Genomic DNA, 24,130 nt, shown 5'->3' on the forward strand with positions numbered 1-24,130 from the left:
GTGGGAAAAGTTGATAGAAAAGATCAGGCAGACACTAATTGACTTGTATAATAGTTCATCTTTAATACACATGAGTAGCTGCAAGGTCGGTCCCGCTCTGGTCGCAGTCAGGGAAGGAGCTCCAAGAGTAAATGGCTATATGTCCCTTATATAATGGGAGGTGATCAAACAATCAAATTGTTTACACCACAGTTATTTTATACAAAGCAACGGTCCCAAACACAGAACAGAGCATTAAGCCTTGAGAAGATCCAACGTCTCACCTCTGCCAGCACAGTAACTGTACGATCACTACAATGTTTTGCCGTTGTAATAAATATAAGACGTAGCCAAAGAATAATACGAAAGTAGATTATCATTCACTATTAACCTGTTTCTTTTTGTCTGGGGAAACCGACAAAACAGTTTTATTCTGGTCTGATCTTACAGAAGAGAAATCCATTAGCTTCTCCATTAGCTTCTCCATCTATTAGCTTCTCTATTAGCTTCTCCATTAGCTTCTCCATTTATTAGCTTGTCCATTAGCTTCTCCATCTATTAGCTTCCCTATTAGCTTCTCCATCTATTAGCTTCCCTATTAGCTTCTCCATTACCTTCTACATTACCTTCTCCATTCGCTTCTCCATTATCTTCTCCATTAGCTTTTCCATCTATTAGCTTCCCTATTAGCTTCTCCATCGATTAGCTTCCCTATTACCTTCTCCATTACCTTCTACATTAGCTTCTCCATTACCTTCGCCATTAGCTTCTCCATCTATTAGCTTCTCTATTAGCTTCTCCGTTAGCTTCTGCTTCCATAAACAGGTCCAGACAGAGCGGGCACAATGGGGTGGGGGGTGGGGGGGGGGGGTATATTACTGCCAAAATGTTGTAACCGCAGCAACCGATCTCCATAGAGCTCCCCTTAGTGTACAGATGTAATCTAACAACCACACTTTACAGAGCAATAGCTCAGCCACATAGTCTAGGATCGTTTTCAATAGGGCAGATTGTAGCAAAACGTTTTGCAACGGACAACAGAAAATTCTATATTCCTATTGGACAATTTCAGGTTATACCTCCTTGTTTCAAAAACGTTTTCTCTCAACTGAACACGACCCTGAACTCGGTGAAGGCAACTCACATTCACAGCACAGTGAGTGTCCTGCCGTTGACTGACGTGATAGTCTTGTACTCAAATAATACAACAACATTTTTTAAAAAAGGACAATGCAAATCTTTACAGTGTATAAGATAAATGTTTGAAATCTCAGTTAACACTATACTATGGTAGAAAATACCGCACAGCAATGTAAACCACACAGTGATATCACCACCACACAGACAGGCCACTCAGATATAATAAGAATATTTGTATTAATTAAGATCCCCGTTAACAGCTACTCTTCCTGGGGTCCAAACAAGTTTAAAACAGCGACATCACAACAACATTATCAAATAACACAATATTTTATTACACTATTACTCTACTATGTAGTATACTATATGGTACCTGTACATTAGAGTACTCTGTTTGGTAGGCAGTATTAAGATGGCGGGGGGGGGGGGGGGGGGGGTTTCACACCAGACATCAAGTTTGACATGCAGACTTGTGCACTGTGATTTGACTTTTTAAAAAGAGGTGATTTACGCTTGAGCTAACATCCACGATGTTTGCAGCGATCATTATCAACACAAACGTCTGGGGAAACTATCTCTGTTCGCAGGTGGTTAATCTGCGATGGATTAAATCCCGTCCAGAGTCAGGAAGGGATTTATTTATGGAGATACGCATCCAGCCACAGATCCCCTGACTTCTTCAGTGACCTGGAGAACAACAGAGGTGGATAAAGAACCAGGTAAATCACATAGGAGACTGAGAGCAGCAGGTATCACCTTATGATGTACAATCTATTCCCAGAGGAATAGCACTATAAGTATTCATTAAAACACTTTACCTGACAACATCAGTGATGCCTTTCTGCAAAGTCTTGACCTGGTAGGGAACTCCATGTTTCTCACACAAAGCACGAACCAGAGGAGCCACCAGGTGGTAGTTATGACGGGGCATGGTAGGAAACAGACTGGGAGACAGAGGGGGAGACAGAGAAAGAGAGGCAGAGAGAAAGAGTGGGGGGGAGGAGGAAGGAGAGAGAGGGAGAGAGAGATTAGCGAAAGAGAGAGAGAGAGAGAGAAGGAGAGAGAGAGAGAGAGTGGGGGAGGAGGAAGGAGAGAGAGGGAGAGAGACAGAGAGATTAGAGAAAGAGGCAGAGAGAGAGAGAGTAGGGAAGGAGGAAGGAGAGAGCGAGAGAGAGATTAGAGAAAGAGGCAGAGAGAGAGAGTGAGGAAGGAGGAAGGAGAGAGAGGGAGGGAGGGAGAGAGAGACCGAGAGAGCAGACACAGAGTTTTTCAGAGAAACCTCCGTTTCTGAGTAGGGTTGTATCGATATTGTATCTAAACACTATTACGAGGTAGAGTATTTAGTACAAACAACAAGTTCTATTTAAGATCAAATGAAGCTGAATACTAAAACTACACTGCTCAAAAAAATAAAGGCAACACTAAAATAACACATCTTAGATCTGAATGAATGAAATATTCTTATTAAATACTTTTTTCTTTACATAGTTGAATGTGCTGACAACAAAATCACAAAAATTATCAATTGAAACCAAATGTATCAACCCATGGAGGTCTGGACTTGGAGTCACACTCAAAATTAAAGTGGAAAACCACACTACAGGCTGATCCAACTTTGATGTAATGTCCTTAAAACAAGTCAAAATGAGGCTCAGTAGTGTGTGTGGCCTCCACGTGCCTGTGTGACCTCCCTACAACGCCTGGACATGCTCCTGATGAAGTGGGGGATGGTCTCCTGAGGGATCTCCTCCCAGACCTGGACTAAAGCATCCGCCAACTCCTGGACAGTCTGTGGTGCAACGTGGCGTTGGTGGATGGAGCGAGACATGATGTCCCAGATGTGCTCAATTGGATTCAGGTCTGGGGAATGGGCGGGCCAGTCCATAGCATCAATGCCTTCCTCTTGCAGGAACTGCTGACACACTCCAGCCACATGAGGTCTAGCATTGTCTTGCATTAGGAGGAACCCAGGGCCAACCGCACCAGCATATGGTCTCACAAGGGGTCTGAGGATCTCATCTCGGGTACCTAATGGCAGTCAGGCTACCTCTGGCAAGCACATGGAGGGCTGTGCGGCCCCCCAAAGAAATGCCACCCCACACCATGACTGACCCATCGCCAAACCGGTCATGCTGGAGGATGTTGCAGGCAGCAGAACGTTCTCCACGGCGTCTCCAGACTCTGTCACGTCTGTCACATGTGCTCAGTGTGAACCTGCTTTCATCTGTGAAGAGCACAGGGCGCCAGTGGCAAATTTGCCAATCTTGGTGTTCTCTGGCAAATGCCAAACGTCCTGCATGGTGTTGGGCTGTAAGCACAACCCCCACCTGTGGACATCGGGTCCTCATACCACCCTCATGGAGTCTGTTTCTGACCGTTTTAGCAGACACATGCACATTTGTGGCCTGCTGGAGGTCATTTTGCAGGGCTCTGGCAGTGCTCCTCCTGCTCCTCCTTGCACAAAGGCGGAGGTAGCGGTCCTGCTGCTGGGTTGTTGCCCTCCTACGGACTCCTCCACGTCTCCTGATGTACTGGCCTGTCTCCTGGTAGCGCCTCCATGCTCTGGACACTACGCTGACAGACACAGCAAACCTTCTTGCCACAGCTCGCATTGATGTGCCATCCTGGATGAGCTGCACTACCTGAGCCACTTGTGTGGGTTGTAGACTCCGTCTCATGCTACCACTAGAGTGAAAGCACCGCCAGCATTCAAAAGTGACCAAAACATCAGCCAGGAAGCATAGGAACTGAGAAGTGGTCTGTGGTCCCCACCTGCAGAACCACTCCTTTATTGGGGGTGTCTTGCTAATTGCCTATAATTTCCACCTGTTGTCTATTCCATTTGCACAACAGCATGTGAAATGTATTGTCAATCAGTGTTGCTTCCTAAGTGGACAGTTTGATTTCACAGAAGTGTGATTGACTTGTTACATTGTGTTGTTTAAGTGTTCCCTTTATTTTTTTGAGCAGTGTATAAACTTAAATTATAACTTTAGTATGTCAGTGACCTGATAAATGGCCATATAAATACAGTATATACTGTTTGACAGACAACAGTAAGGTGGGATATTTGTTTCACTTACTGGTGTTCAATCTGAAAGTTGAGGTGTCCACTGAACCAGTCGTTGAAGGTTGACTGTTCAATGTTGCAAGTAGCACTCAACTAAGACCAGAGAAAGAGACACGTTATAGCTCCCTCTGCTGGAGAACTACAGAAGGCACAGCCCCAGAAAACAGTCCTGGGCCTGTACTCAGGACTGCTGTTCCCAGATCAGTTTAGCCTTTTAAGATTATAACGAATATGAATGTATGGACAAGGGGGACCTGATCCTAGATCAGTTGTCTAGTAATGATGACATGTTACCTGCATGGTGAGTCAGTCCTGGTGTCTAGTAATGATGACATGATACCTGCATGGTTAGCCAGTCCTGGTGTCTAGTAATGATGGCTTGTTACCTGCATGGTTGAGCCAGTCCTGGTGTCTAGTAATGATGACATGTTACCTGCATGGTGAGCCAGTCCTGGTGTCTAGTAATGATGACATGTTACCTGCATGGTGAGCCAGACTTGGTGTCTAATAATGATGACATGTTACCTGCATGGTGAGCCAGTCCTGGTGTCGCTCGTGATCCATCTCCATAGGAAGGTGATTCATCTGGGTCACCCATACAAACCAGTGGCTTTCCAAAAACCTATATATACAGTACAATATTCACAATATAATTATTCAGCCACAATATTATGTTACATTATTACATCAAGCACATCATTGTGTTGTTTTATAATACTTAATAATACTTAAGAACCCTGTTCCTTGAGAGAGACCCTCCTGTAGGTTTTAATTCCAACCCTGTTCCTGGAGAGCTACCCTCCTGTAGGTTTAACTCCAACCCTGTTCCTGGAGAGGTACCCTCCTGTAGGTTTAACTCCAACCCTGTTCCTGGAGAGATACCCTCCTGTAGGTTTTAACTCCAACCCTTAATTATTAGAATCAGGTGTGCTAGTTTAGGGTTGGAGTGAAAACAGGAAAAAAATCTCTCAAGGAACTCTCCATGAACAAAAGTATTTATCCCCCTTGGCGTTTTTCCTATTTTGTTGCATTACAACCTGTAATTTAAATAGATTTTTATTTGCATTTCATGTAATGGACATATACAAAATGGTCCAAATTGGTGACGTGAAATTTAAACAATTACTTGTTTCAAAGAATTAAAAAAAATACAAACCTGTAAAGAGGTACGTGCGTATGTATTCCCCCCTATGAAGCCCCTCAATAAGATCTGGTGTAGCCAATTACCTTCAGAAGTCACATAATTAGTTAAATAAAGTTCACCTGTGTGCAATCTAAATGTCACATGATCTGTCACATGATCTCAGTATATATTACCCCTGTTCTGAAAGGCCCCAGAGTCTGCAACACCACTAAGCAAGGGGCACCATGAAGACCAAGGAGCTCTCCAAACAGGTCAGGGAAGTTGTGGAGAAGTACAGATCAGGGTTGGGTTATAAAAACATATCAGAAACTTTAAACACCCCACAGAGCCCCATTAAATACATTATTAAAACATGGAACGAATATGGCACCACAACAAACCTGCCAAGAGAGGGCCGTCCACCAAAACTCACGGACCATGCAAGGAGGGCATTAATCAGAGAGGCAACAAAGAGACCAAAGATAACCCTGAAGGAGTTGCAAAGCTCCACAGAGGAGATTGGAGTATCTGTCCATAGGACCACTTTAAGCCGTACATTCCACAGAGCTGGGCTTTATGGAAGAGTGGCCAGAAAAAAAGCCATTGCTTAAAGAAAACAATAAGCAAACACATTTGGTGTTTGCCAAAAGGCATGTGGGAGACTCCCCAAACATATGCAAGTACTCTGGTCAGATAAGACAAAAATGTAGCCAAAAGTTTTGCTTTTTGGCCATCAAGGAAAATGCTATGTCACGGCACAAACCCAACACCTCTCATCACCCTGAGAACACCATCCCCACAGTGAAGCATGGTGGTGGCAGCATCATGCTGTGGGGATGTTTTTCATCGGCAGGGACTGGGAAACTGGTCAGAATTGAAGGACTGATGGATGGCACTAAATACAGGGAAAGTCTTGAGGGAAATCTGTTTCACTCTTCCAGAGATTTTAGACTGGGACAGAGGTTCCCCTTCCAGCAGGACATTGACCCTAAGCATACTGCTAAAGCAACACTTGAGTGGTTTAAAGGGAAACATTTACATGTCTTGGAATGGCCTAGTCAAATCCCAGACCTCAATCCAATTGATAATCTGTGGTATGACTGAAAGATTGCTGTACACCAGCGGAACCCAACCAACTTGAAGGAGCTGGAGCAGTTTTGCCTTGAAGAATGAGCAAAAATCTCAGTGGCTAGATATGCCAAGCTTATAGAGACATACCCCAAGAGACTTGCAGCTGTAATTGCTGCAAAAGGCGGCTCTACAAAGCATTGGCTTTTGGGGGGGGGGGGGGGTGAATAGTTATGCACACTCAAGTTTTCTGTTTTTTTGTCTTATTTCTTGTTTGTTTCACAATATAAAATATTTTGCATCTTCAAAGTGGTGTTGTGTAAATCAAATGATACAAACCCCCCCAAAATTATATTTTAATTCCAGTTTGTAAGGCAACAAAATATGAAAAATGCCAAGGGGGTGAATACTTTCGCAAGCCACTGTACATGAGGGTTGCTCTCTAGGAACAGGGTTGGAGAGCCCCGCTGTAGATAATTTGAATATAATTTAATGAATCAGCGAATGAGTGAGTGAGTTACCGAAACAGTGAATGAATTAATTAATTAATCTTTGAGCTCCCTCTCAGTTCATACTTTACCTGACGAAGCTGATCAATGCTACTGAGCCAAAGAAACCAAAGAAGGGATAGTAACAGCAGAAGATGCGAAGGTAGAAACTCATCGACCATGCCAGATCCTTCACAGGAGACAAAGATTGGTATTACGGACAGATATGATCACATCTGGGGTTCCTAGCAAAGCAACACTTATCACTGTTGATTAGGAAGTTCTGATGGTATAGTCAGTGTTGGTGGTGCACCTCAGCCACGCTGAAGGTCCTAAACATCATATCATTACTCTCTCATGGAAGCCCTTATGTTCCAGATGGGAATGAAGAGGATTAAGTCTACATTTAGTTGGTATGAAATCTCACCACCCAGTCCTGTCGTAAAAACATGGTCCGTAATATCTGGATGTGGAAATACACTGGAATAAGTAGTGGAGGTCCAACTGAAACACAGAAGGAAATGATTGGTATGACACACAGTGGTCTGTCTTTTACCTGTTCAATGGAAGTTGATGTGATTCTATACAGAAATCCATGAAACGTGTTCAGCAACTTACTGAGGAAGAAGTACTGGTGTTGGTGACGGTAGGGCATGTACTTCAACTTCTTTATACCATACTGCAATAGACAGAGACAAGGAGACAGATGGATCTACTTTAAAGTACTACTTAAGTAGTTTTTTCGGGGGTATCTGTACATTACTTTACTATTTATATTTTTGACAACTTTTACTTTTACTTCCTGATGAAATTAATATACTTCTTACTCCGTACATTTTCCATGACACCCAAAAATACAAGTTACATTTTGAATGCGTAGCAGGAGAGGAAAATTGTCCAATTCACACACTTGTTATGAGAACACATGGTCATCCCTACTACCTCTGATCTAGCTGACTCACTGTAAATGATGTCTGTGTGTGCCCCTGGCTATCCATACATTTTCAAAACAAGAAAATGGTGCCATCTGGTTTACTTGACACCCTGCCGCCCCATGTTTAAAGAACTATTACATGGATATTTAAATACAACATTCATAATATTACATGAATATTTAGATTATTATTCAAATATGACAGGAAGTCAGATGGGTCATAAAGCACTAAGGTTGTGAGTCCAGTTGGGGCAGGAATCACAAATATATTTTAGTGATAACTACCTCTACAGGCTGTTTGTCTCCCAGGACGAAGACATGCAGTGAGTTGACATCAGGATCTTTACTAAACACGTTGGGCTTAGCGTGGTGCTGGAAGTGACGATGGTTCCACCAGTTAGCAGAGGCACCCTGGAAACACACAGCTACTGTTACTTATTAATGGTACACACAATTACAGTTACTGTAACTTACACCTGTTGGACACTACACGAAATACGGCTAATGTATAACAGTGAACTTTGAAACGTAACACTGCTCTTTTTTTATTTTTTATGTTTTATTTATTTTTTATTTCACCTTTATTTAACCAGGTAGGCTAGTTCACCTTTGTTTAACCAGGTAGGCTAGTTCACCTTTATTTAACCAGGTAGGCCAGTTCACCTTTATTTAACCAGGTAGGCTAGTTCACCTTTATTTAACCAGGTAGGCCAGTTCACCTTTATTTAACCAGGTAGGCTAGTTATCCACAAGTTCTCACTTACAACTGCGACCTGGCCAAGATAAAGAAAAGCAGTACGACAGAAACAACAACACAGAGTTACACATGGAATAAACAAACGTACAGTCAATAACACAATAGAAAAAAATATGAAAGTCTATATACACTGTGTGCAAATGGCATGAGGAGGTATGGCAATAAATAGGCCAAAGTAGCAAAGTAATTACAATTTAGCAGATTAACACTGTAGTGATAGATGAGCAGATGATGATGAGCAGATGTTGGTGTGTGAGTAGTGCTATTGATGTGCAAAAGAGCAGCAAAGTAAATACAAACAATATGGGGATGAGGTAGATTGGGTGGGCTATTTACAGATGGACTATGTACAGCTGCAGTGATCGGTTAGCTGCTCAGATAGCTGATGTTTAAAGTTAGTGAGGGAAATGTAAGTCTCCAACTTCAGCGATTTTTGCAATTAGTTCCAGTCACTGAGAGCAGAGAACTGGAAGGAAAGGCGGCCAAATGAGGTGTTGGCTTTGGGGATGACCAGTGAGATATACCTGCTGGAGAGCGTGCTAAGGGTGGGTGTTGTTATCGTGACCAGTGAGCTGAGATAAGGCAAAGCTTTACCTAGCATGGACTTGTAGATGACCTGGAGCCAGTGGGTCTGGCGACAATTATGTAGCGAGGGCCAGCCGACTAGAGCATACAGGTCGCAGTGGTGGGTGGTTTAAGGCGCTTTGGTAACAAAACGGATGGCACTGTGATAGACTGCATCCAATTTGCTGAATAGAGTATTGGAAGCTATTTTGTAGATGACATCGCCGAAGTCGAGGATCAGTAGGATAGTTAGTTTTATTAGGGTAAGTTTGGCGGCGTGAGTGAAGGAGGCTTTGTTGCGAAATAGAAAGCCGATTCTAGATTTGATTTTGGATTGGAGATGTTTGATATGAGTCTGGAAGGAGAGTTTACAGTCTAGCCAGACACCTAGGTATTTGTAGTTGTCCACGAATTCTAGGTCAGAACCGTCCAGAGTAGTGATGCTAGGCGGGTGCGGGCAGCGATCGGTTGAAGAGCATGCATTTGGTTTTGCTAGCGTTTAATAGCAGTTGGAAGCCACGGAAGGAGTGCTGTATGGCATTGAAGCTCGTTTGGAGGTTATTTAACACAGTGTCCAAAGAAGGGCCAGATGTATACAGAATGGTGTCATCTGCGTAGAGCTGGATCAGGGAATCTACCGCAGCAAGAGCGACATCATTGATATATAGAGAAAAGAGTCGGCCCGAGAATGGAACCCTGTGGTACCCCCATAGAGACTGCCAGAGGTCCGGACAACAGGCCCTCCGATTTTACACACTGAACTCTATCTGCGAAGTATTTGGTGAAACAGGCAAGGCAGTCATTTGAGAAACCAAGGCTATTGAGTCTGCCAATAAGAATACGGTGATTGACAGATTCAAAAGCCTTGGCAAGGTCAATGAAGATGGCTGCACAGCACTGTCTTTTATCGATGGCGGTTATGATATCGTTTACGACCTTGAGCGTGGCTGAGGTGCACCTGTGACCAGCTCGGAAATTGGATTGCATAGTGGAGAAGGTACGGTGGGATTCGAAATGGTCAGTGATCTGTTTATTAACTTGGCTTTCGAAGACTTTAGAAAGGCAGGGCAGGATGGATATAGGTCTGTAACAATTTGGGTCTAGAGTGTCTCCCCCTTTCAAGAGGGGGATGACCGCAGCAGCTTTCCAATCTTTAGGGATCTCAGATGAAATGAAAGAGATGTTGAACAGATTGGTAATAGGGGTTGCAACAATGGCGGCGGATAAATTTAGAAAGAGAGGGTCCAGATTGTCTAGCCCAGCTGATTTGTACGGGTCCAGGTTTTGCAGCTCTTTCAGAACATCTGCGATCTGGATTTGGGTGAAGGAGAAGCTGAGGAGGCTCAGGCAAGTAGCTGCGAGGGGTGCGGAGCTGTTGGCCGGGGTTGGGGTAGCCAGGAGGAAAGTTGTAGAGAAATGCTTATTGAAATTATCGATTATCATGGATTTATCGGTGGTGACCGTGTCGCCTAGCCTTGGTGCAATGGGCAGCTGGGAGGAGGTGCTCTTGTTCTCCATGGACTTTACAGTGTCCCAAAACTTTTTGGAGTTAGAGCTACAGATTGCAAATTTCTGTTTGAAAAAGCTAGCCTTTGCTTTCCTGACTGACTGTGTGTATTGGTTCCTGACTTCCCTGAACAGTTGCATATTGCGGGGACTATTCGATGCTATTGCAGTCCGCCACAGGATGTTTTTGTGCTGGTCAAGGGCAGTCAGGTCTGGAGTGAACCAAGGGCTATATCTGTTCTTAGTTCTGTAGGAAAGTGAAAGGGACAGTTTCCTGAACACAGATTTAACATAGTCCTGGAGTAAAATGTACTTTCAAAGCTGATTATCCATTGAGAATGGTTTTCAGTCTAGAACTAGGTTTAAACTGTGTCCGATTAATTTATCCAAAGAGTAGCAGAAGATCAGCCTAAAGAAACAGTATTGTCAAATGTCCAACCATTGTCCAGTAGCCTACCTTTAGGTGTCCAATTACAAACTTTTGCAGTATGTGATTCCAACTGGATTTCTTGCAGACTGACAGGTGGCCAAAGTCATGCTGCAGCCAGCTAGCCTGGGCCTGAGAGGGAGAAAGAAAGGCAGATTTTGAATGGTGTCTGACCTTAACCTTAATCCTCACCTCATCCCCTAACCTTAACCCTAACCGTAACCCTAACCTAATCCTCTAACCTCAACCCTAACCTAATACTCTATCCTTAACCCTAACCTAATTCTCTAACCTTAACCCTAACCTTATCCCCTGACCTTAACTCTAACCTTAACCCTAACCTTAACCTAATCCCTTAACCTTAACCCTAACCTAATCCCCTAACCTTAACCCTAACCCTAACCTAATCCTCTAACCTCAACCCTAACCTTAACCCTAACCTAATACTCTAACCTTAACCCTAACCTTAACCCTAACCTAATCCCCTGACCTTAACTCTAACCTAATCCCCGAACCTTAATCCTAACCTTAACCCTAACCTAATCCTCTAACCTTAACCCTAACCTAATCCTCTAACCTTAACCCTAACCTAATCCCCGAACCTTAACCCTAACCTTAACCCTAACCTAACACCCTTTTCTTAACCTTTTCTTAACCTATTCCCATAACCTTAACCCTAACCTAATCCCCTAACCTTAACCCTAATCTAATCCCCTAACCTGAACTCTAACCCTAACCGTACCCTAACCTATAATCCCCTAACCTTAACCCTAACCTAATCCTCTAACCTTAACCCTAACCTAATCCCCGAACCTTAATCCTAACCTTAACCCTAACCTAATCCTCTAACCTTAACCCTAACCTAATCCTCTAACCTTAACCCTAACCTAATCCCCGAACCTTAACCCTAACCTTAACCCTAACCTAACACCCTTTTCTTAACCCTAACCTTAATCTAATCCCCTAACCTAATCCCCTAACCTAATCCCCTAACCTTAATGTCACGGATTCCCCCGGTACTGCTGCTCATTCCGTTCACCAGTTCCGGAGGTCTACGTCACCGGCCTTCTAGGCGTCACTGAACTGGATCATTACCACCAACCCCGGACTGTCTTGTCTCATTACCCACACCTGATTCCCATTCCCCCTGATTAGTATGTGTATAAATGTGCCCTCTGTTCCCCATTGTCCTTGTTGATTATTGTTCCCATGTCCGTTGGTCTTGTGAGTACCTGTGCTCTGTTGTTTCGGCTTTCGTGCAGCGTGTATTGTTGTGTACTCGTTATTCCAGGTCTCGTCCCGTGTATTGTTGTGTAGTCGTTATTCCGGGTCTCGTCCCGTGTATTGTTGTGTAGTCGTTATTCCGGGTCTCGTCCCGTGTATTGTTGTGTACTCGTTATTCCAGGTCTCGTCCCGTGTATTGTTGTGTAGTCGTTATTCCGGGTCTCGTCCCGTGTATTGTTGTGTAGTCGTTATTCCGGGTCTCGTCCCGTGTATTGTTGTGTACTCGTTATTATGGGTCTCGTCCCGTGTATTGTTGTGTAGTCGTTATTCCGGGTCTAGCCCCGTGTATTGTTGTGTACACGTTATTATGGGTCTCGTCCCGTGTATTGTTGTGTACTCGTTATTATGGGTCTCGTCCCGTGTATTGTTGTGTACTCGTTATTATGGGTCTAGCCCCGTGTATTGTTGTGTACTCGTTATTATGGGTCTCGTCCCGTGTATTGTTGTGAACTCATTATTAAGGGTCTCGTCCCGTGTATTGTTGTGTACTCGTTATTATGGGTCTCGTCCCGTGTATTGTTGTGTAGTCGTTATTATAGGTCTCGTCCCGTGTATTGTTGTGTACTCATTATCCTGGGTCTCATCCCGTATATTGTTGTGTACTTGTTATTACGGGACTCGTCCCGTGTATTGTTGTGTACTTGTTATTACAGGTCTAGCCCCGTGTATTGTTGTGTACTCGTTATTCCAGGTCTCGTCCCGTGTATTGTTGTGTACTCGTTATCCCGGGTCTCGTCCCGTGTATTGTTGTGTACTCGTTATTCCAGGTCTCGTCCCGTGTATTGTTGTGTACTCGTTATCCCGGGTCTCGTCCCGTGTATTGTTGTGTACTTGTTATTACGGGTCTCGTCCCGTGTATTGTTGTGTAGTCGTTATTACGGGTCTCGTCCCGTATATTGTTGTGTAGTCGTTATTACGGGTCTCGTCCCGTGTATTGTTGTGTACTCGTTATTCCGGGTCTCGTCCCGTGTATTTATTAGAGGTTTAACCTCGCTCTTTTGTTCGGGTTACATCCCTGTGTTTTTGTATATGTGTTTGTTCTGGGCTTTGTCCCTGTGCCTTTTCATGGCATGTTGTATATTCTGGGTGGAGTATTAAAACCCCCTATTACGTATTCCTGCGCCTGTCTCCAATCATTTATACAACGTGACACTTAACCCTAACCTTTGAACCTTATGCCTAACCTTAATCCTAAACCTAACCTTAACTTTAATCCTAACCCTAACCTAATCCTCTAATTCTAACCTTAATTCTAACCCTAACCTAATCCTCTAATTCTAACCTTAATTAAAACCTAACCTTAACCTTAATCCTAACCCTAACCTAATCCTCTAATTCTAACCTTAATCCTAAACCTAACCTTAATCCTAACCCTAACCTAATCCTCTAATTCTAACCTTAATCCTAACCCTAACCTAATCCTCTAATTCTAACCTTAATTAAAACCTAACCTTAACCTTAATCCTAACCCTAACCTAATCCTCTAATTCTAACCTTAATCCTAAACCTAACCTTAATCCTAACCCTAACCTAATCCTCTAATTCTAACCTTAATCCTAAACCTAACCTTAATCCTAACCCTAACCTAATCCTCTAATTATAACCTTAATCCTAAACCTAACCATTACCTTAATCTTAACCCTAACCTTAGATCCTTTTGCCTGACCTTTGGATCTGCCTGTCAACTATCTTCTTGTACTCCCTAATAATACTGTAATGGTACCTGAGACGTGGCCAGCATGAGGGAACAGAGCAGTGTGAGGCTCCAGCTGCTCCCCCAGACCCAGAGCAGGCCCAAAGCCAGGGCCTCTAGTAGCAGGATGTGGCCCAGGTAGAGGCTGAAGAAGAGGGGGCGGGCACGGAGCAGACCCTCACTCTCCACACGGTCGCGCAGGGCCTGGAAGTCCTGCACCAGTACTGCCTGTATGGATTAGAGGTGATCAATAATCAATTAATCAATCAATTAATCAATCAATCAATTTAGACGTATGAAGTAAGGGGTCTCAATTACTCTGTCCTTGATTTGAGGAGGCGAGGTGATAGGATGCTTGGAATTACAGAAAGACCAACAGTGAGCAAAGTAGATGAACCTGGAGGAAGGTGGATGATGGCAGAGAGATGAGAATTGAGGGAGTGGAGGGGAGGAAGAGGACAGGAGAGGGTTAAGGACAGGAGAGGGAGTGGAGAGGAGGAAGAGGACAGGAGAGGGAGTGGAGGGGAGGAAGAGGACAGGAGAGGGAGTGGAGGGGAGGAAGAGGACAGGAGAGGGTTAAGGACAGGAGAGGGAGTGGAGTGGAGGAAGAGGACAGGAGAGGGAGTGGAGAGGAGGAAGAGGACAGGAGAGGGAGAAGGACAGGAGAGGGAGAAGGACAGTGTAAATTGAGAAGAGAAACCTGTAGAGAAGAAGAGGAAGAAGAAGAGGAAGAAGAAGGGTAAGGAAATAGAAGTAACAGAAAGCTGAAGAGAACCAGGATAAGATGTAAGACTCCTGAATAGGTAAACAGACAGCGGGGAATCTGGGCATATAGACAGGCTGGTACAATGTAATCTAGTTATAGGGGCATCTGGGCACATAGACAGGCTGCTATAATGTGATCTAGTTATAGGGGCATCTGGGCACATAGACAGGCTGCTATAATGTGATCTAGTTATAGGGGCATCTCGGCACATAGACAGACTGCTATAATGTGATCTAGTTATAGGGGCATCTGGGCACATAGACAGACTGCTATAATGTGATCTAGTTATAGGGGCATCTGGGCACATAGACAGGCTGGTATAATGTGATCTAGTTATAGGGGCATCTGGGCATATAGACAGGCTGGTATAATGTGATCTCGTTATAGGGGCATCTGGTCACATAGACAGGCTGGTATAATGTGATCTAGTTATAGGGGGATCTGGGCACATAGACAGGCTGGTATAATGTGATCTAGTTATAGGGGCATCTGGGCATATAGACAGGCTGGTATAATGTGATCTAGTTATAGGGGCATCTGGGCACATAGACAGGCTGGTATAATTATTATAGTAGATGACTGAAGATGACACACTACGACTTGGTCGAGTGTGGTGCTATGTGGTGGTTAGAGTGAGTGTGGTGCTGTGTCAGAGGGAGAGATGCTGTAGGCTTCACATTATGTTTCATTATGTAGCCTACAATGATGTATGTTATGGGTGTGATTCTGTAGAGGGAGAGAGAAAGATGGGCCTCCTCACGTTTTTCCCCTGGTCCTGGCTGGGCTCTGTCGGTGCCAGCTCTCCAATCAGCAACGGCTTCAGAAACTTCCTGACAAAATTAGGATCGGGATGGAATGCAACAAATGCTTCCTAGAAATTAGAGACATAGATCAATCTATGTTGTTTAAGAGAAATATATACACATGTCATTAATTTGTCTCTCAGATAATTTAACAAATATTTTAAAAAGTACAAATAAATGCTAAATAATTAACTGTGAGATTAGTTAAGAGATTATCATGAAATTAGGATCCAGCAATGTACGATCCACTAACAGCTAGTGTAATATGTAATAGAGTCATAATGTACGATCCACTAACAACTACTGTAATATGTAATAGAGTCATAATGTACGATCCCCTAACAACTACTGTAACATGTAATAGAGTCATAATGTACAATCCACTAACAACTAGTGTAATATGTAATAGAGTCATAATGTACGATCCACTAACAACTACTGTAATATGAAATAGAGTCATAATGTACGATCCACTAACAACTAGTGTAATATGTAATAGAGTCACAATGTACGATCCACTAACAACTACTGTAACATGTAATAAAGTCATAATGTACGATCCACTAACAACTACTGTAATATGTAATAGAGTCACAATGTACGATCCACTAACAACTAGTGTAATATGTAATAGAGTCATAATGTACGATCCACTAACAACTAGTGTAATATGCCACACCTACAACATTATAATATTTGCAACAGTCTTCCTGGAATAACTTGAAAACATTTCACCAACATCTTCCATAGTTAGGCTACTGACCGTGGCATCTTCTCCAGCAAAGTGACTGATGACCCTGATGCCCCCCGGGTGTCTCTTCGCCCACTGGGTAATATTATAGACCTTCCTGTCGATGACCAACCACTGGTCGCCTCTGTGGCAGTGCCTCTGAACCTCTTCCCAGGTGTAGACTGCACTGCCACCTCGCCCTCCACCGGGCCCACCCCTGTCACCCTTGGCCGGCTCGCTTGACTCCGTCTGTTGACCTCCGCCCCCCATCCTCGGTTCTCTCTGCTCCACTCACACTGTCCACTCACACCGTCTGTCCAACTGAAACACACTGAGGACCAGTCAAATGCAACGTACAGAGAGGAAGTCAGGGAATGCAATCAGAATCAGATCATGCTGTCTGAGTCAAGTCACACCTACGTGGTGAAATGGTGTGACTCTTCTACAGTTGGATGTTTATTGGGATGAGTCTTGTCCTGGAGGCAGATCTGAGAGATTTCCACTAGATGGACCAGAATTCAAAATTTGCTATATTGTAAAAATTCTTGAAAACAAACAGACTTGATTTGTGACCCGTTTCAAGAAGCTTGACGCATGTCACACGTCACTACTTCACAGCAGGGTCATTTGATGATCTTTTTAAAATAAATATTCAAAAATCCATGTATACAGGTGAGTTTAGCTTCGTTTTCCGATATTATATTTTGTCAAAAAGTCATTTTCATTGCAAGTTAAAGCGTACTGTTAGCTAGCTAGCGAACGTTAGCCGGCTGGCTTGCTAGCTAACGTTACGTGTAGTAACATTCTTCGAATCAGAAACTCCTTTACCATGCTAGTTATAGCCTAATATTAGCTAACTAGCTAACATTGAACCTAGTTGGTTAGCTTTAGCTGCCTGCAGATTCATACTATAGCTATGACAATGTTTGTATTGGTGGTAGTTGGGATTATGCCGGTTCATTGTTTAGCTAGCTAGCTAAATGTCCATGTCCAAACATCAAGTTCACCTGGTGTGCGGGGTGATTACGGCCATCTATTGTATTTCATGAACATGTCTAGACAATAGTGACTCATCCACTTAGCTAGATGTGTCTGGGGGGGGGGTAGAGACACACGAGGAGATTGCATGAGTCAGGTGGGAGACCTGAGCCAACTCCTCGTGCTTACCGTGGGGAGCGTGTAACTAGTCAGGCACCGTGTTATGCAGAGATGCACACGATGTCTCCAGGGCATCCAGCCAGGACGTATTGAGCCAGCTCTATGTTCTGGATCTCCAATGCGTCTCCATGGTCCAGTGTATCCTGTGCCTCTTCCCCGCACTTGCCCTGAGGTGCGTGTCACCTGCCCAGTACCACCAGTGCCGGCACCACGCACCAGGCCTACAGTGCGCCTCGCCAGTCCAGAGCGTCCGGCGACAGTACCCAGTCCAGAGCGTCCGGCGACAGTACCCAGTCCAGAGAGTCTGGCAACAGTACCCAGTCCAGAGCGTCCGGCCACAGTACCCAGTCCAGAGCGTCCAGCGACAGTACCCAGTCCAGAGCGTCCAGCGACAGTACCCAGTCCAGAGCGTCCAGTGACAGTACCCAGTCCGGAGCCTCCAGCGACGGTCTCCAGTCCAGGGTCTCCAGCGACGGTCCCCAGTCCAGGGTCTCCAGCGACGGTCCCCAGACCGGGGTCTCCAGCGACGGCTCCCAGTCCAGAACATCCGGCGATGATCCACGCAGCGACGGTCCCCAGTCCGGGGTCTCCAGCGACGGTCCCCAGTCCGGGGTCTCCAGCGTCGGTCCCCAGTCCGGGGTCTCCAGCGTCGGTCCCTAGTCCGGGGTCTCCAGCGTCGGTCCCCAGTCCGGGGTCTCCAGCGACGGTCCCCAGTCCAGAACATCCGCCGATGATCCAAGCAGCGAGGGTCCCCAGCCCGGGGCCTACGGCGAGGATCCGCAGTCCAGAGCCTCCGACGATGATCCACTGGTCTGTGCTACAAGAGCGGACTCAGAGTAAAGAAGGGGGGCGGCGTCCAGATCCCCACCCAGACCCTCCCATATAGCTTTAGGTTTGCGGCCGGGAGTCCGCACCTTTGGGGGGGGGGGGGTACTGTCACGCCCTGACCTTAGTTATCTTTGTTGTCTTTATTATTTTGGTTAGGTCAGGGTGTGACGAGGGTGGTATGTGTGTTTTTGTCTTGTCTAGGGTTTTTTGTAATTCTATGAGGTTTTGGTATGTCTAGGTAGTTGTAGGTCTATGGTGGCCTGAATTGGTTCACCATCAGAGACAGCTGTTTATCGTTGTCTCTGATTGGGGATCTTATTTAGGTTGCCATTTTCCATTTTGGTTTTGTGGGTTATTGTCTATGTGTAGTTGCATGTCAGCTTCACGTTCGTTTTGTTATTTTGTTAGTTTGTTTAATGTTCTTCATTGAAATGAAGAAGAATGTATTAATCTCACGCTGCGCCTTGGTCTCCTCGTTATGAAGAACGTGACACATGGCCTCAGGTGTGAATCCTTAAAGAGATGGGGTGGGGCTAAGGCTTAAGAGGGTGTGAATGGTGCTGAATGGGTGTAGACAAAGTAGAGCTCTCCAGTAGGTGTACCAAAACATTCAAGGGCCATTCTCTTAAAAGTGGGGTTACAAGTTTATCAGCTTTCAAAGCAGAATTACTTTCCCATTGTTCCTCAACTGTAGTGTATGATATACAATTTTATATCTCTGAGTCTTTACTTTTATCCTGTTTATTTATGTAAAAAAAACACAATTTAAAATGTTGCTACATATGTATTTATTTAACCTTTATTTAAAGAACATATTTTTATCTACAATGATGTTCTACCAAAAGGCAAAAGGCCTCCTGCGGGGACGGGGGCTGGGATTAAACATAAATATACATCAAATAAATTTAGGACAAAACACACATCACGACAAGAGAGACACCACAACACTACATAAAGAGAGACAACACAACACTACATAAAGAGAGACACCACAACACTACATAAAGAGAGACACCACAACATAAAGAGAGACAACACAACACTACATAAAGAGAGACACCACAACATAAAGAGAGACAACACAACACTACATAAAGAGAGACAACACAACACTACATAAAGAGAGACAACACTACATAAAGAGAGACAACACAACACTACATAAAGAGAGACCTAAGACAACACAACACTACATAAAGAGAGACATCACAACACTACATAAAGAGAGACAACACTACATAAAGAGAGACAACACTACACTACATAAAGAGAGACAACACAACACTACATAAAGAGAGACCTAAGACAACACAACACTACATAAAGAGAGACATCACAACACTACATAAAGAGAGACATCACAACACTACATAAAGAGAGACACCACAACACTACATAAAGAGAGACATCACAACACTACATAAAGAGAGACACCACAACACTACATAAAGAGAGACAACACTACATAAAGAGAGACAACACAACACTACATAAAGAGAGACCTAAGACAACACAACACTACATAAAGAGAGACATCACAACACTACGTAAAGAGAGACAACACTACATAAAGAGAGACATCACAACACTACATAAAGAGAGACAACACAACACTACATAAAGAGAGACACCACAACACTACATAAAGAGAGACATCACAACACTACATAAAGAGAGACAACACTACATAAAGAGAGACACCACAACACTACATAAAGAGAGACCTAAGACAACACAACACTACATAAAGAGAGACAACACAACACTACATAGAAACATCACAACACTACATAAAGAGAGACAACACAACACTACATAAAGAGAGACACCACAACACTACATAAAGAGAGACAACACAACACTACATAAAGAGAGACAACACTACACTACATAGAGACAACACAACACTACATAAAGAGAGACACCACAACACTACATAAAGAGAGACACCACAACACTACATAAAGAGAGACAACACTACATAGAGACAACACAACACTACATAAAGAGAGACAACACTACATAAAGAGAGACAACACAACACTACATAAAGAGAGACATCACAACACTACATAAAGAGAGACAACACTACATAAAGAGAGAACACAACACTACATAAAGAGAGACATCACAACACTACATAAGGAGAGACCACAACACTACATAAAGAGAGACACCACAACACTACATAAAGAGAGACAACACTACATAAAGAGAGACAACACTACATAAAGAGAGACAACACTACATAAAGAGACACCACAACACTACATAAAGAGAGACATCACAACACTACATAAGGAGAGACCACAACACTACATAAAGAGAGACACCACAACACTACATAAAGAGAGACAACACTACATAAAGAGAGACAACACTACATAAAGAGAGACAACACTACATAAAGAGAGACATCACAACACTACATAAAGCGAGACATCACAACACTACATAAAGAGAGACACCACAACACTACATAAAGAGAGACACCACAACACTACATAAAGAGAGACATCATGACACTACATAAAGAGAGACAACACAACACTACATAAAGAGAGACAACACAACACTACATAAAGAGAGACCTAAGACAACACAACACTACATAAAGAGAGACATCACAACACTACATAAAGAGAGACATCACAACACTACATAAAGAGAGACAACACAACACTACATAAAGAGAGACACCACAACACTACATAAAGAGAGACCTAAGACGACACAACACTACATAAAGAGAGACCTAAGACAACACAACACTACATAAAGAGAGACAACACAACACTACATAGAAACATCACAACACTACATAAAGAGAGACAACACAACACTACATAAAGAGAGACACCACAACACTACATAAAGAGAGACAACACAACACTACATAAAGAGAGACAACACTACACTACATAGAGACAACACAACACTACATAAAGAGAGACACCACAACACTACATAAAGAGAGACACCACAACACTACATAAAGAGAGACAACACTACATAGAGACAACACAACACTACATAAAGAGAGACAACACTACATAAAGAGAGACAACACAACACTACATAAAGAGAGACATCACAACACTACATAAAGAGAGACAACACTACATAAAGAGAGAACACAACACTACATAAAGAGAGACATCACAACACTACATAAGGAGAGACCACAACACTACATAAAGAGAGACACCACAACACTACATAAAGAGAGACAACACTACATAAAGAGAGACAACACTACATAAAGAGAGACAACACTACATAAAGAGAGACAACACTACATAAAGAGAGACATCACAACACTACATAAAGCGAGACATCACAACACTACATAAAGAGAGACACCACAACACTACATAAAGAGAGACACCACAACACTACATAAAGAGAGACATCATGACACTACATAAAGAGAGACAACACAACACTACATAAAGAGAGACAACACAACACTACATAAAGAGAGACCTAAGACAACACAACACTACATAAAGAGAGACATCACAACACTACATAAAGAGAGACATCACAACACTACATAAAGAGAGACAACACAACACTACATAAAGAGAGACACCACAACACTACATAAAGAGAGACCTAAGACGACACAACACTACATAAAGAGAGACCTAAGACAACACAACACTACATAAAGAGAGACAACACAACACTACATAGAAACATCACAACACTACATAAAGAGAGACAACACAACACTACATAAAGAGAGACACCACAACACTACATAAAGAGAGACAACACAACACTACATAAAGAGAGACAACACTACACTACATAGAGACAACACAACACTACATAAAGAGAGACACCACAACACTACATAAAGAGAGACACCACAACACTACATAAAGAGAGACAACACTACATAGAGACAACACAACACTACATAAAGAGAGACAACACTACATAAAGAGAGACAACACAACACTACATAAAGAGAGACATCACACCACTACATAAAGAGAGACAACACTACATAAAGAGAGAACACAACACTACATAAAGAGAGACATCACAACACTACATAAGGAGAGACCACAACACTACATAAAGAGAGACACCACAACACTACATAAAGAGAGACAACACTACATAAAGAGAGACAACACTACATAAAGAGAGACAACACTACATAAAGAGAGACAACACAACACTACATAAAGAGAGACATCACAACACTACATAAAGAGAGACAACACTACATAAAGAGAGAACACAACACTACATAAAGACCTAAGACACCAATCCAGATGGTGTGTCACATTTGGGGTTAGGCATTAACGTTATCAGTGTGGTTAAGGTTAGGTTTAAAATCGGATTGATTGTATGACTTTGTGGCTGTGCTAGCTAGTGACCTTTCTGCCTCCAGAACAAGATTCATGATGAAAAACGCTAACCTGCGATTCTTCTGCCAGAGGGAGATGTTTTCCAGACAACGTTGTACAACAAAATGTGTTGTTCAATTCATTTGCTGAAAATATCGAATGACGAATACCTGTAGAGGCGCAAGAATGTCAGCCAGTCTGGGTCCTGTAATTCTGTGGAGTTCCTTTTCTACCAACATCGAAACCATTAAAAATGTTGCTCAAAATATCTAATAACGAAAACCTGTAGCATTCTGTATGGAGTTTCTATTCTAATCTGTGGAGCATCGATGCGATTTACCACGATGTTTATTTGTAACACTATATTAGAATAGAGACAAAGAGCATTGAAATGTTCTCATCAATAAATAATAAAGAATACGGAGATGCGCCATTGTGTGGGCATGGACTCCTCTTCTGTTCCGCATATGTTTCCCGAGTTTTATATGACACACAGTGCAAATCTTTATGAGTGTTTCATGTTAATGTCTGTATAATGACACACATGATAAAATCGAATAGTCGTGTCAGCCGCTACAGAAATCCCCAGGCTACATGACATTACATTAAATCAGGCTATATTGCGATCAACAATATAACGCAATTTATACAATGATGATGTGGATACAGAATGAATAGAATAGCTGCACTCACCAACATTTCCAGATGTGCAATCCTCTCCTCGCTCCGTCTCTTATTCATAAAAATACACTCAGTTCTTTCTGATCATCTATCCAATCAAATCATCAGTAGGCTACCAATATGGAGAATACAAAATATTCAACTATACAATTTACACATCGTATAATGAAAACGTGGGGCAAGTAATGAGTTGTGTCGTGTTAACGAAAAACAAAAAAAAAAACATTAACACACCTCGAATGTCAAAATCGCAATGTATGTATTAAGCAATGACAATGATTATGAAAGCGCATAACATAATCGAGCTATTTGCGGCTTCTATTCGTCGTCATTGGTGTTTCCATGTTGTGATGTTCCTCTTCTTTTCGAGAGATGAGCTTTGCATTACGGAGAGGGAGAGAGACAGCGAGAGAGAGAGAGCTTGAGAGACAGAGAGAGAGAGAGAGGACCGTCACACAGGTAGGAGGGGCAGGTTTCTGTCTATAATAAACTCCGCCTCTACACCTCAAACCACAAATTCGACACTTGACGTCGAATTTTGTCAAAGTAACCAATCAGGGAACAGTAGCTGTCTTTGTCCCAAAACCGTAAATTCCCTGTTCAACACAAAATATTTGGAGGCATTATCAGGGTCATCACTAGTTACCACAGCAACAAAGTAATAAACCCAGTCTATTTCTACAGTTTTATCTTAAAATCTGATTTTTTTTAACCTAACCTTCTTCTAAACCTAACCTTAAATGAAGACCAAAAATCTAATTTTG

At 43.0% G+C, this 24,130-nt stretch overlaps 1 protein-coding gene across 4 annotated transcripts; it reads right to left on the reverse strand.

The window, feature by feature from the left end:
• Positions 1-38: 38 nt before the first annotated feature.
• Positions 39-23,848, reverse strand: LOC110522693 (acyl-CoA Delta-6 desaturase). Of its 4 annotated transcripts, XM_090230945.1 has the most exons (15): positions 23,601-23,768; positions 23,379-23,478; positions 22,758-22,855; positions 16,366-16,663; positions 15,560-15,670; positions 14,064-14,261; positions 11,087-11,188; positions 8,088-8,213; positions 7,487-7,547; positions 7,296-7,372; positions 6,961-7,058; positions 4,715-4,811; positions 4,203-4,282; positions 1,938-2,063; positions 39-1,806 (listed from the first exon to the last, which is right to left on the reverse strand). In XM_090230945.1, the coding sequence occupies exons 4-15, from the start codon at positions 16,600-16,602 to the stop codon at positions 1,755-1,757; spliced, it is 1,365 nt and encodes a 454-aa protein (XP_090087071.1). In that variant the 5' UTR covers positions 16,603-16,663; positions 22,758-22,855; positions 23,379-23,478; positions 23,601-23,768; the 3' UTR covers positions 39-1,754. The 4 variants fall into 4 exon arrangements, with proteins under 4 accessions (XP_090087071.1, XP_090087073.1, XP_090087072.1 ...); XM_090230947.1 differs by lacking the exon at positions 22,758-22,855 and having other exon boundaries at positions 23,601-23,848; XM_090230946.1 differs by having other exon boundaries at positions 16,366-16,653; positions 23,379-23,770.
• Positions 23,849-24,130: the final 282 nt, after the last annotated feature.

The sequence above is a fragment of the Oncorhynchus mykiss genome, chromosome 4, assembly GCF_057628025.1.
Source record: "Oncorhynchus mykiss isolate SJ-2025 chromosome 4, ASM5762802v1, whole genome shotgun sequence".
Taxonomy (NCBI): Eukaryota; Metazoa; Chordata; class Actinopteri; order Salmoniformes; family Salmonidae; genus Oncorhynchus; species Oncorhynchus mykiss.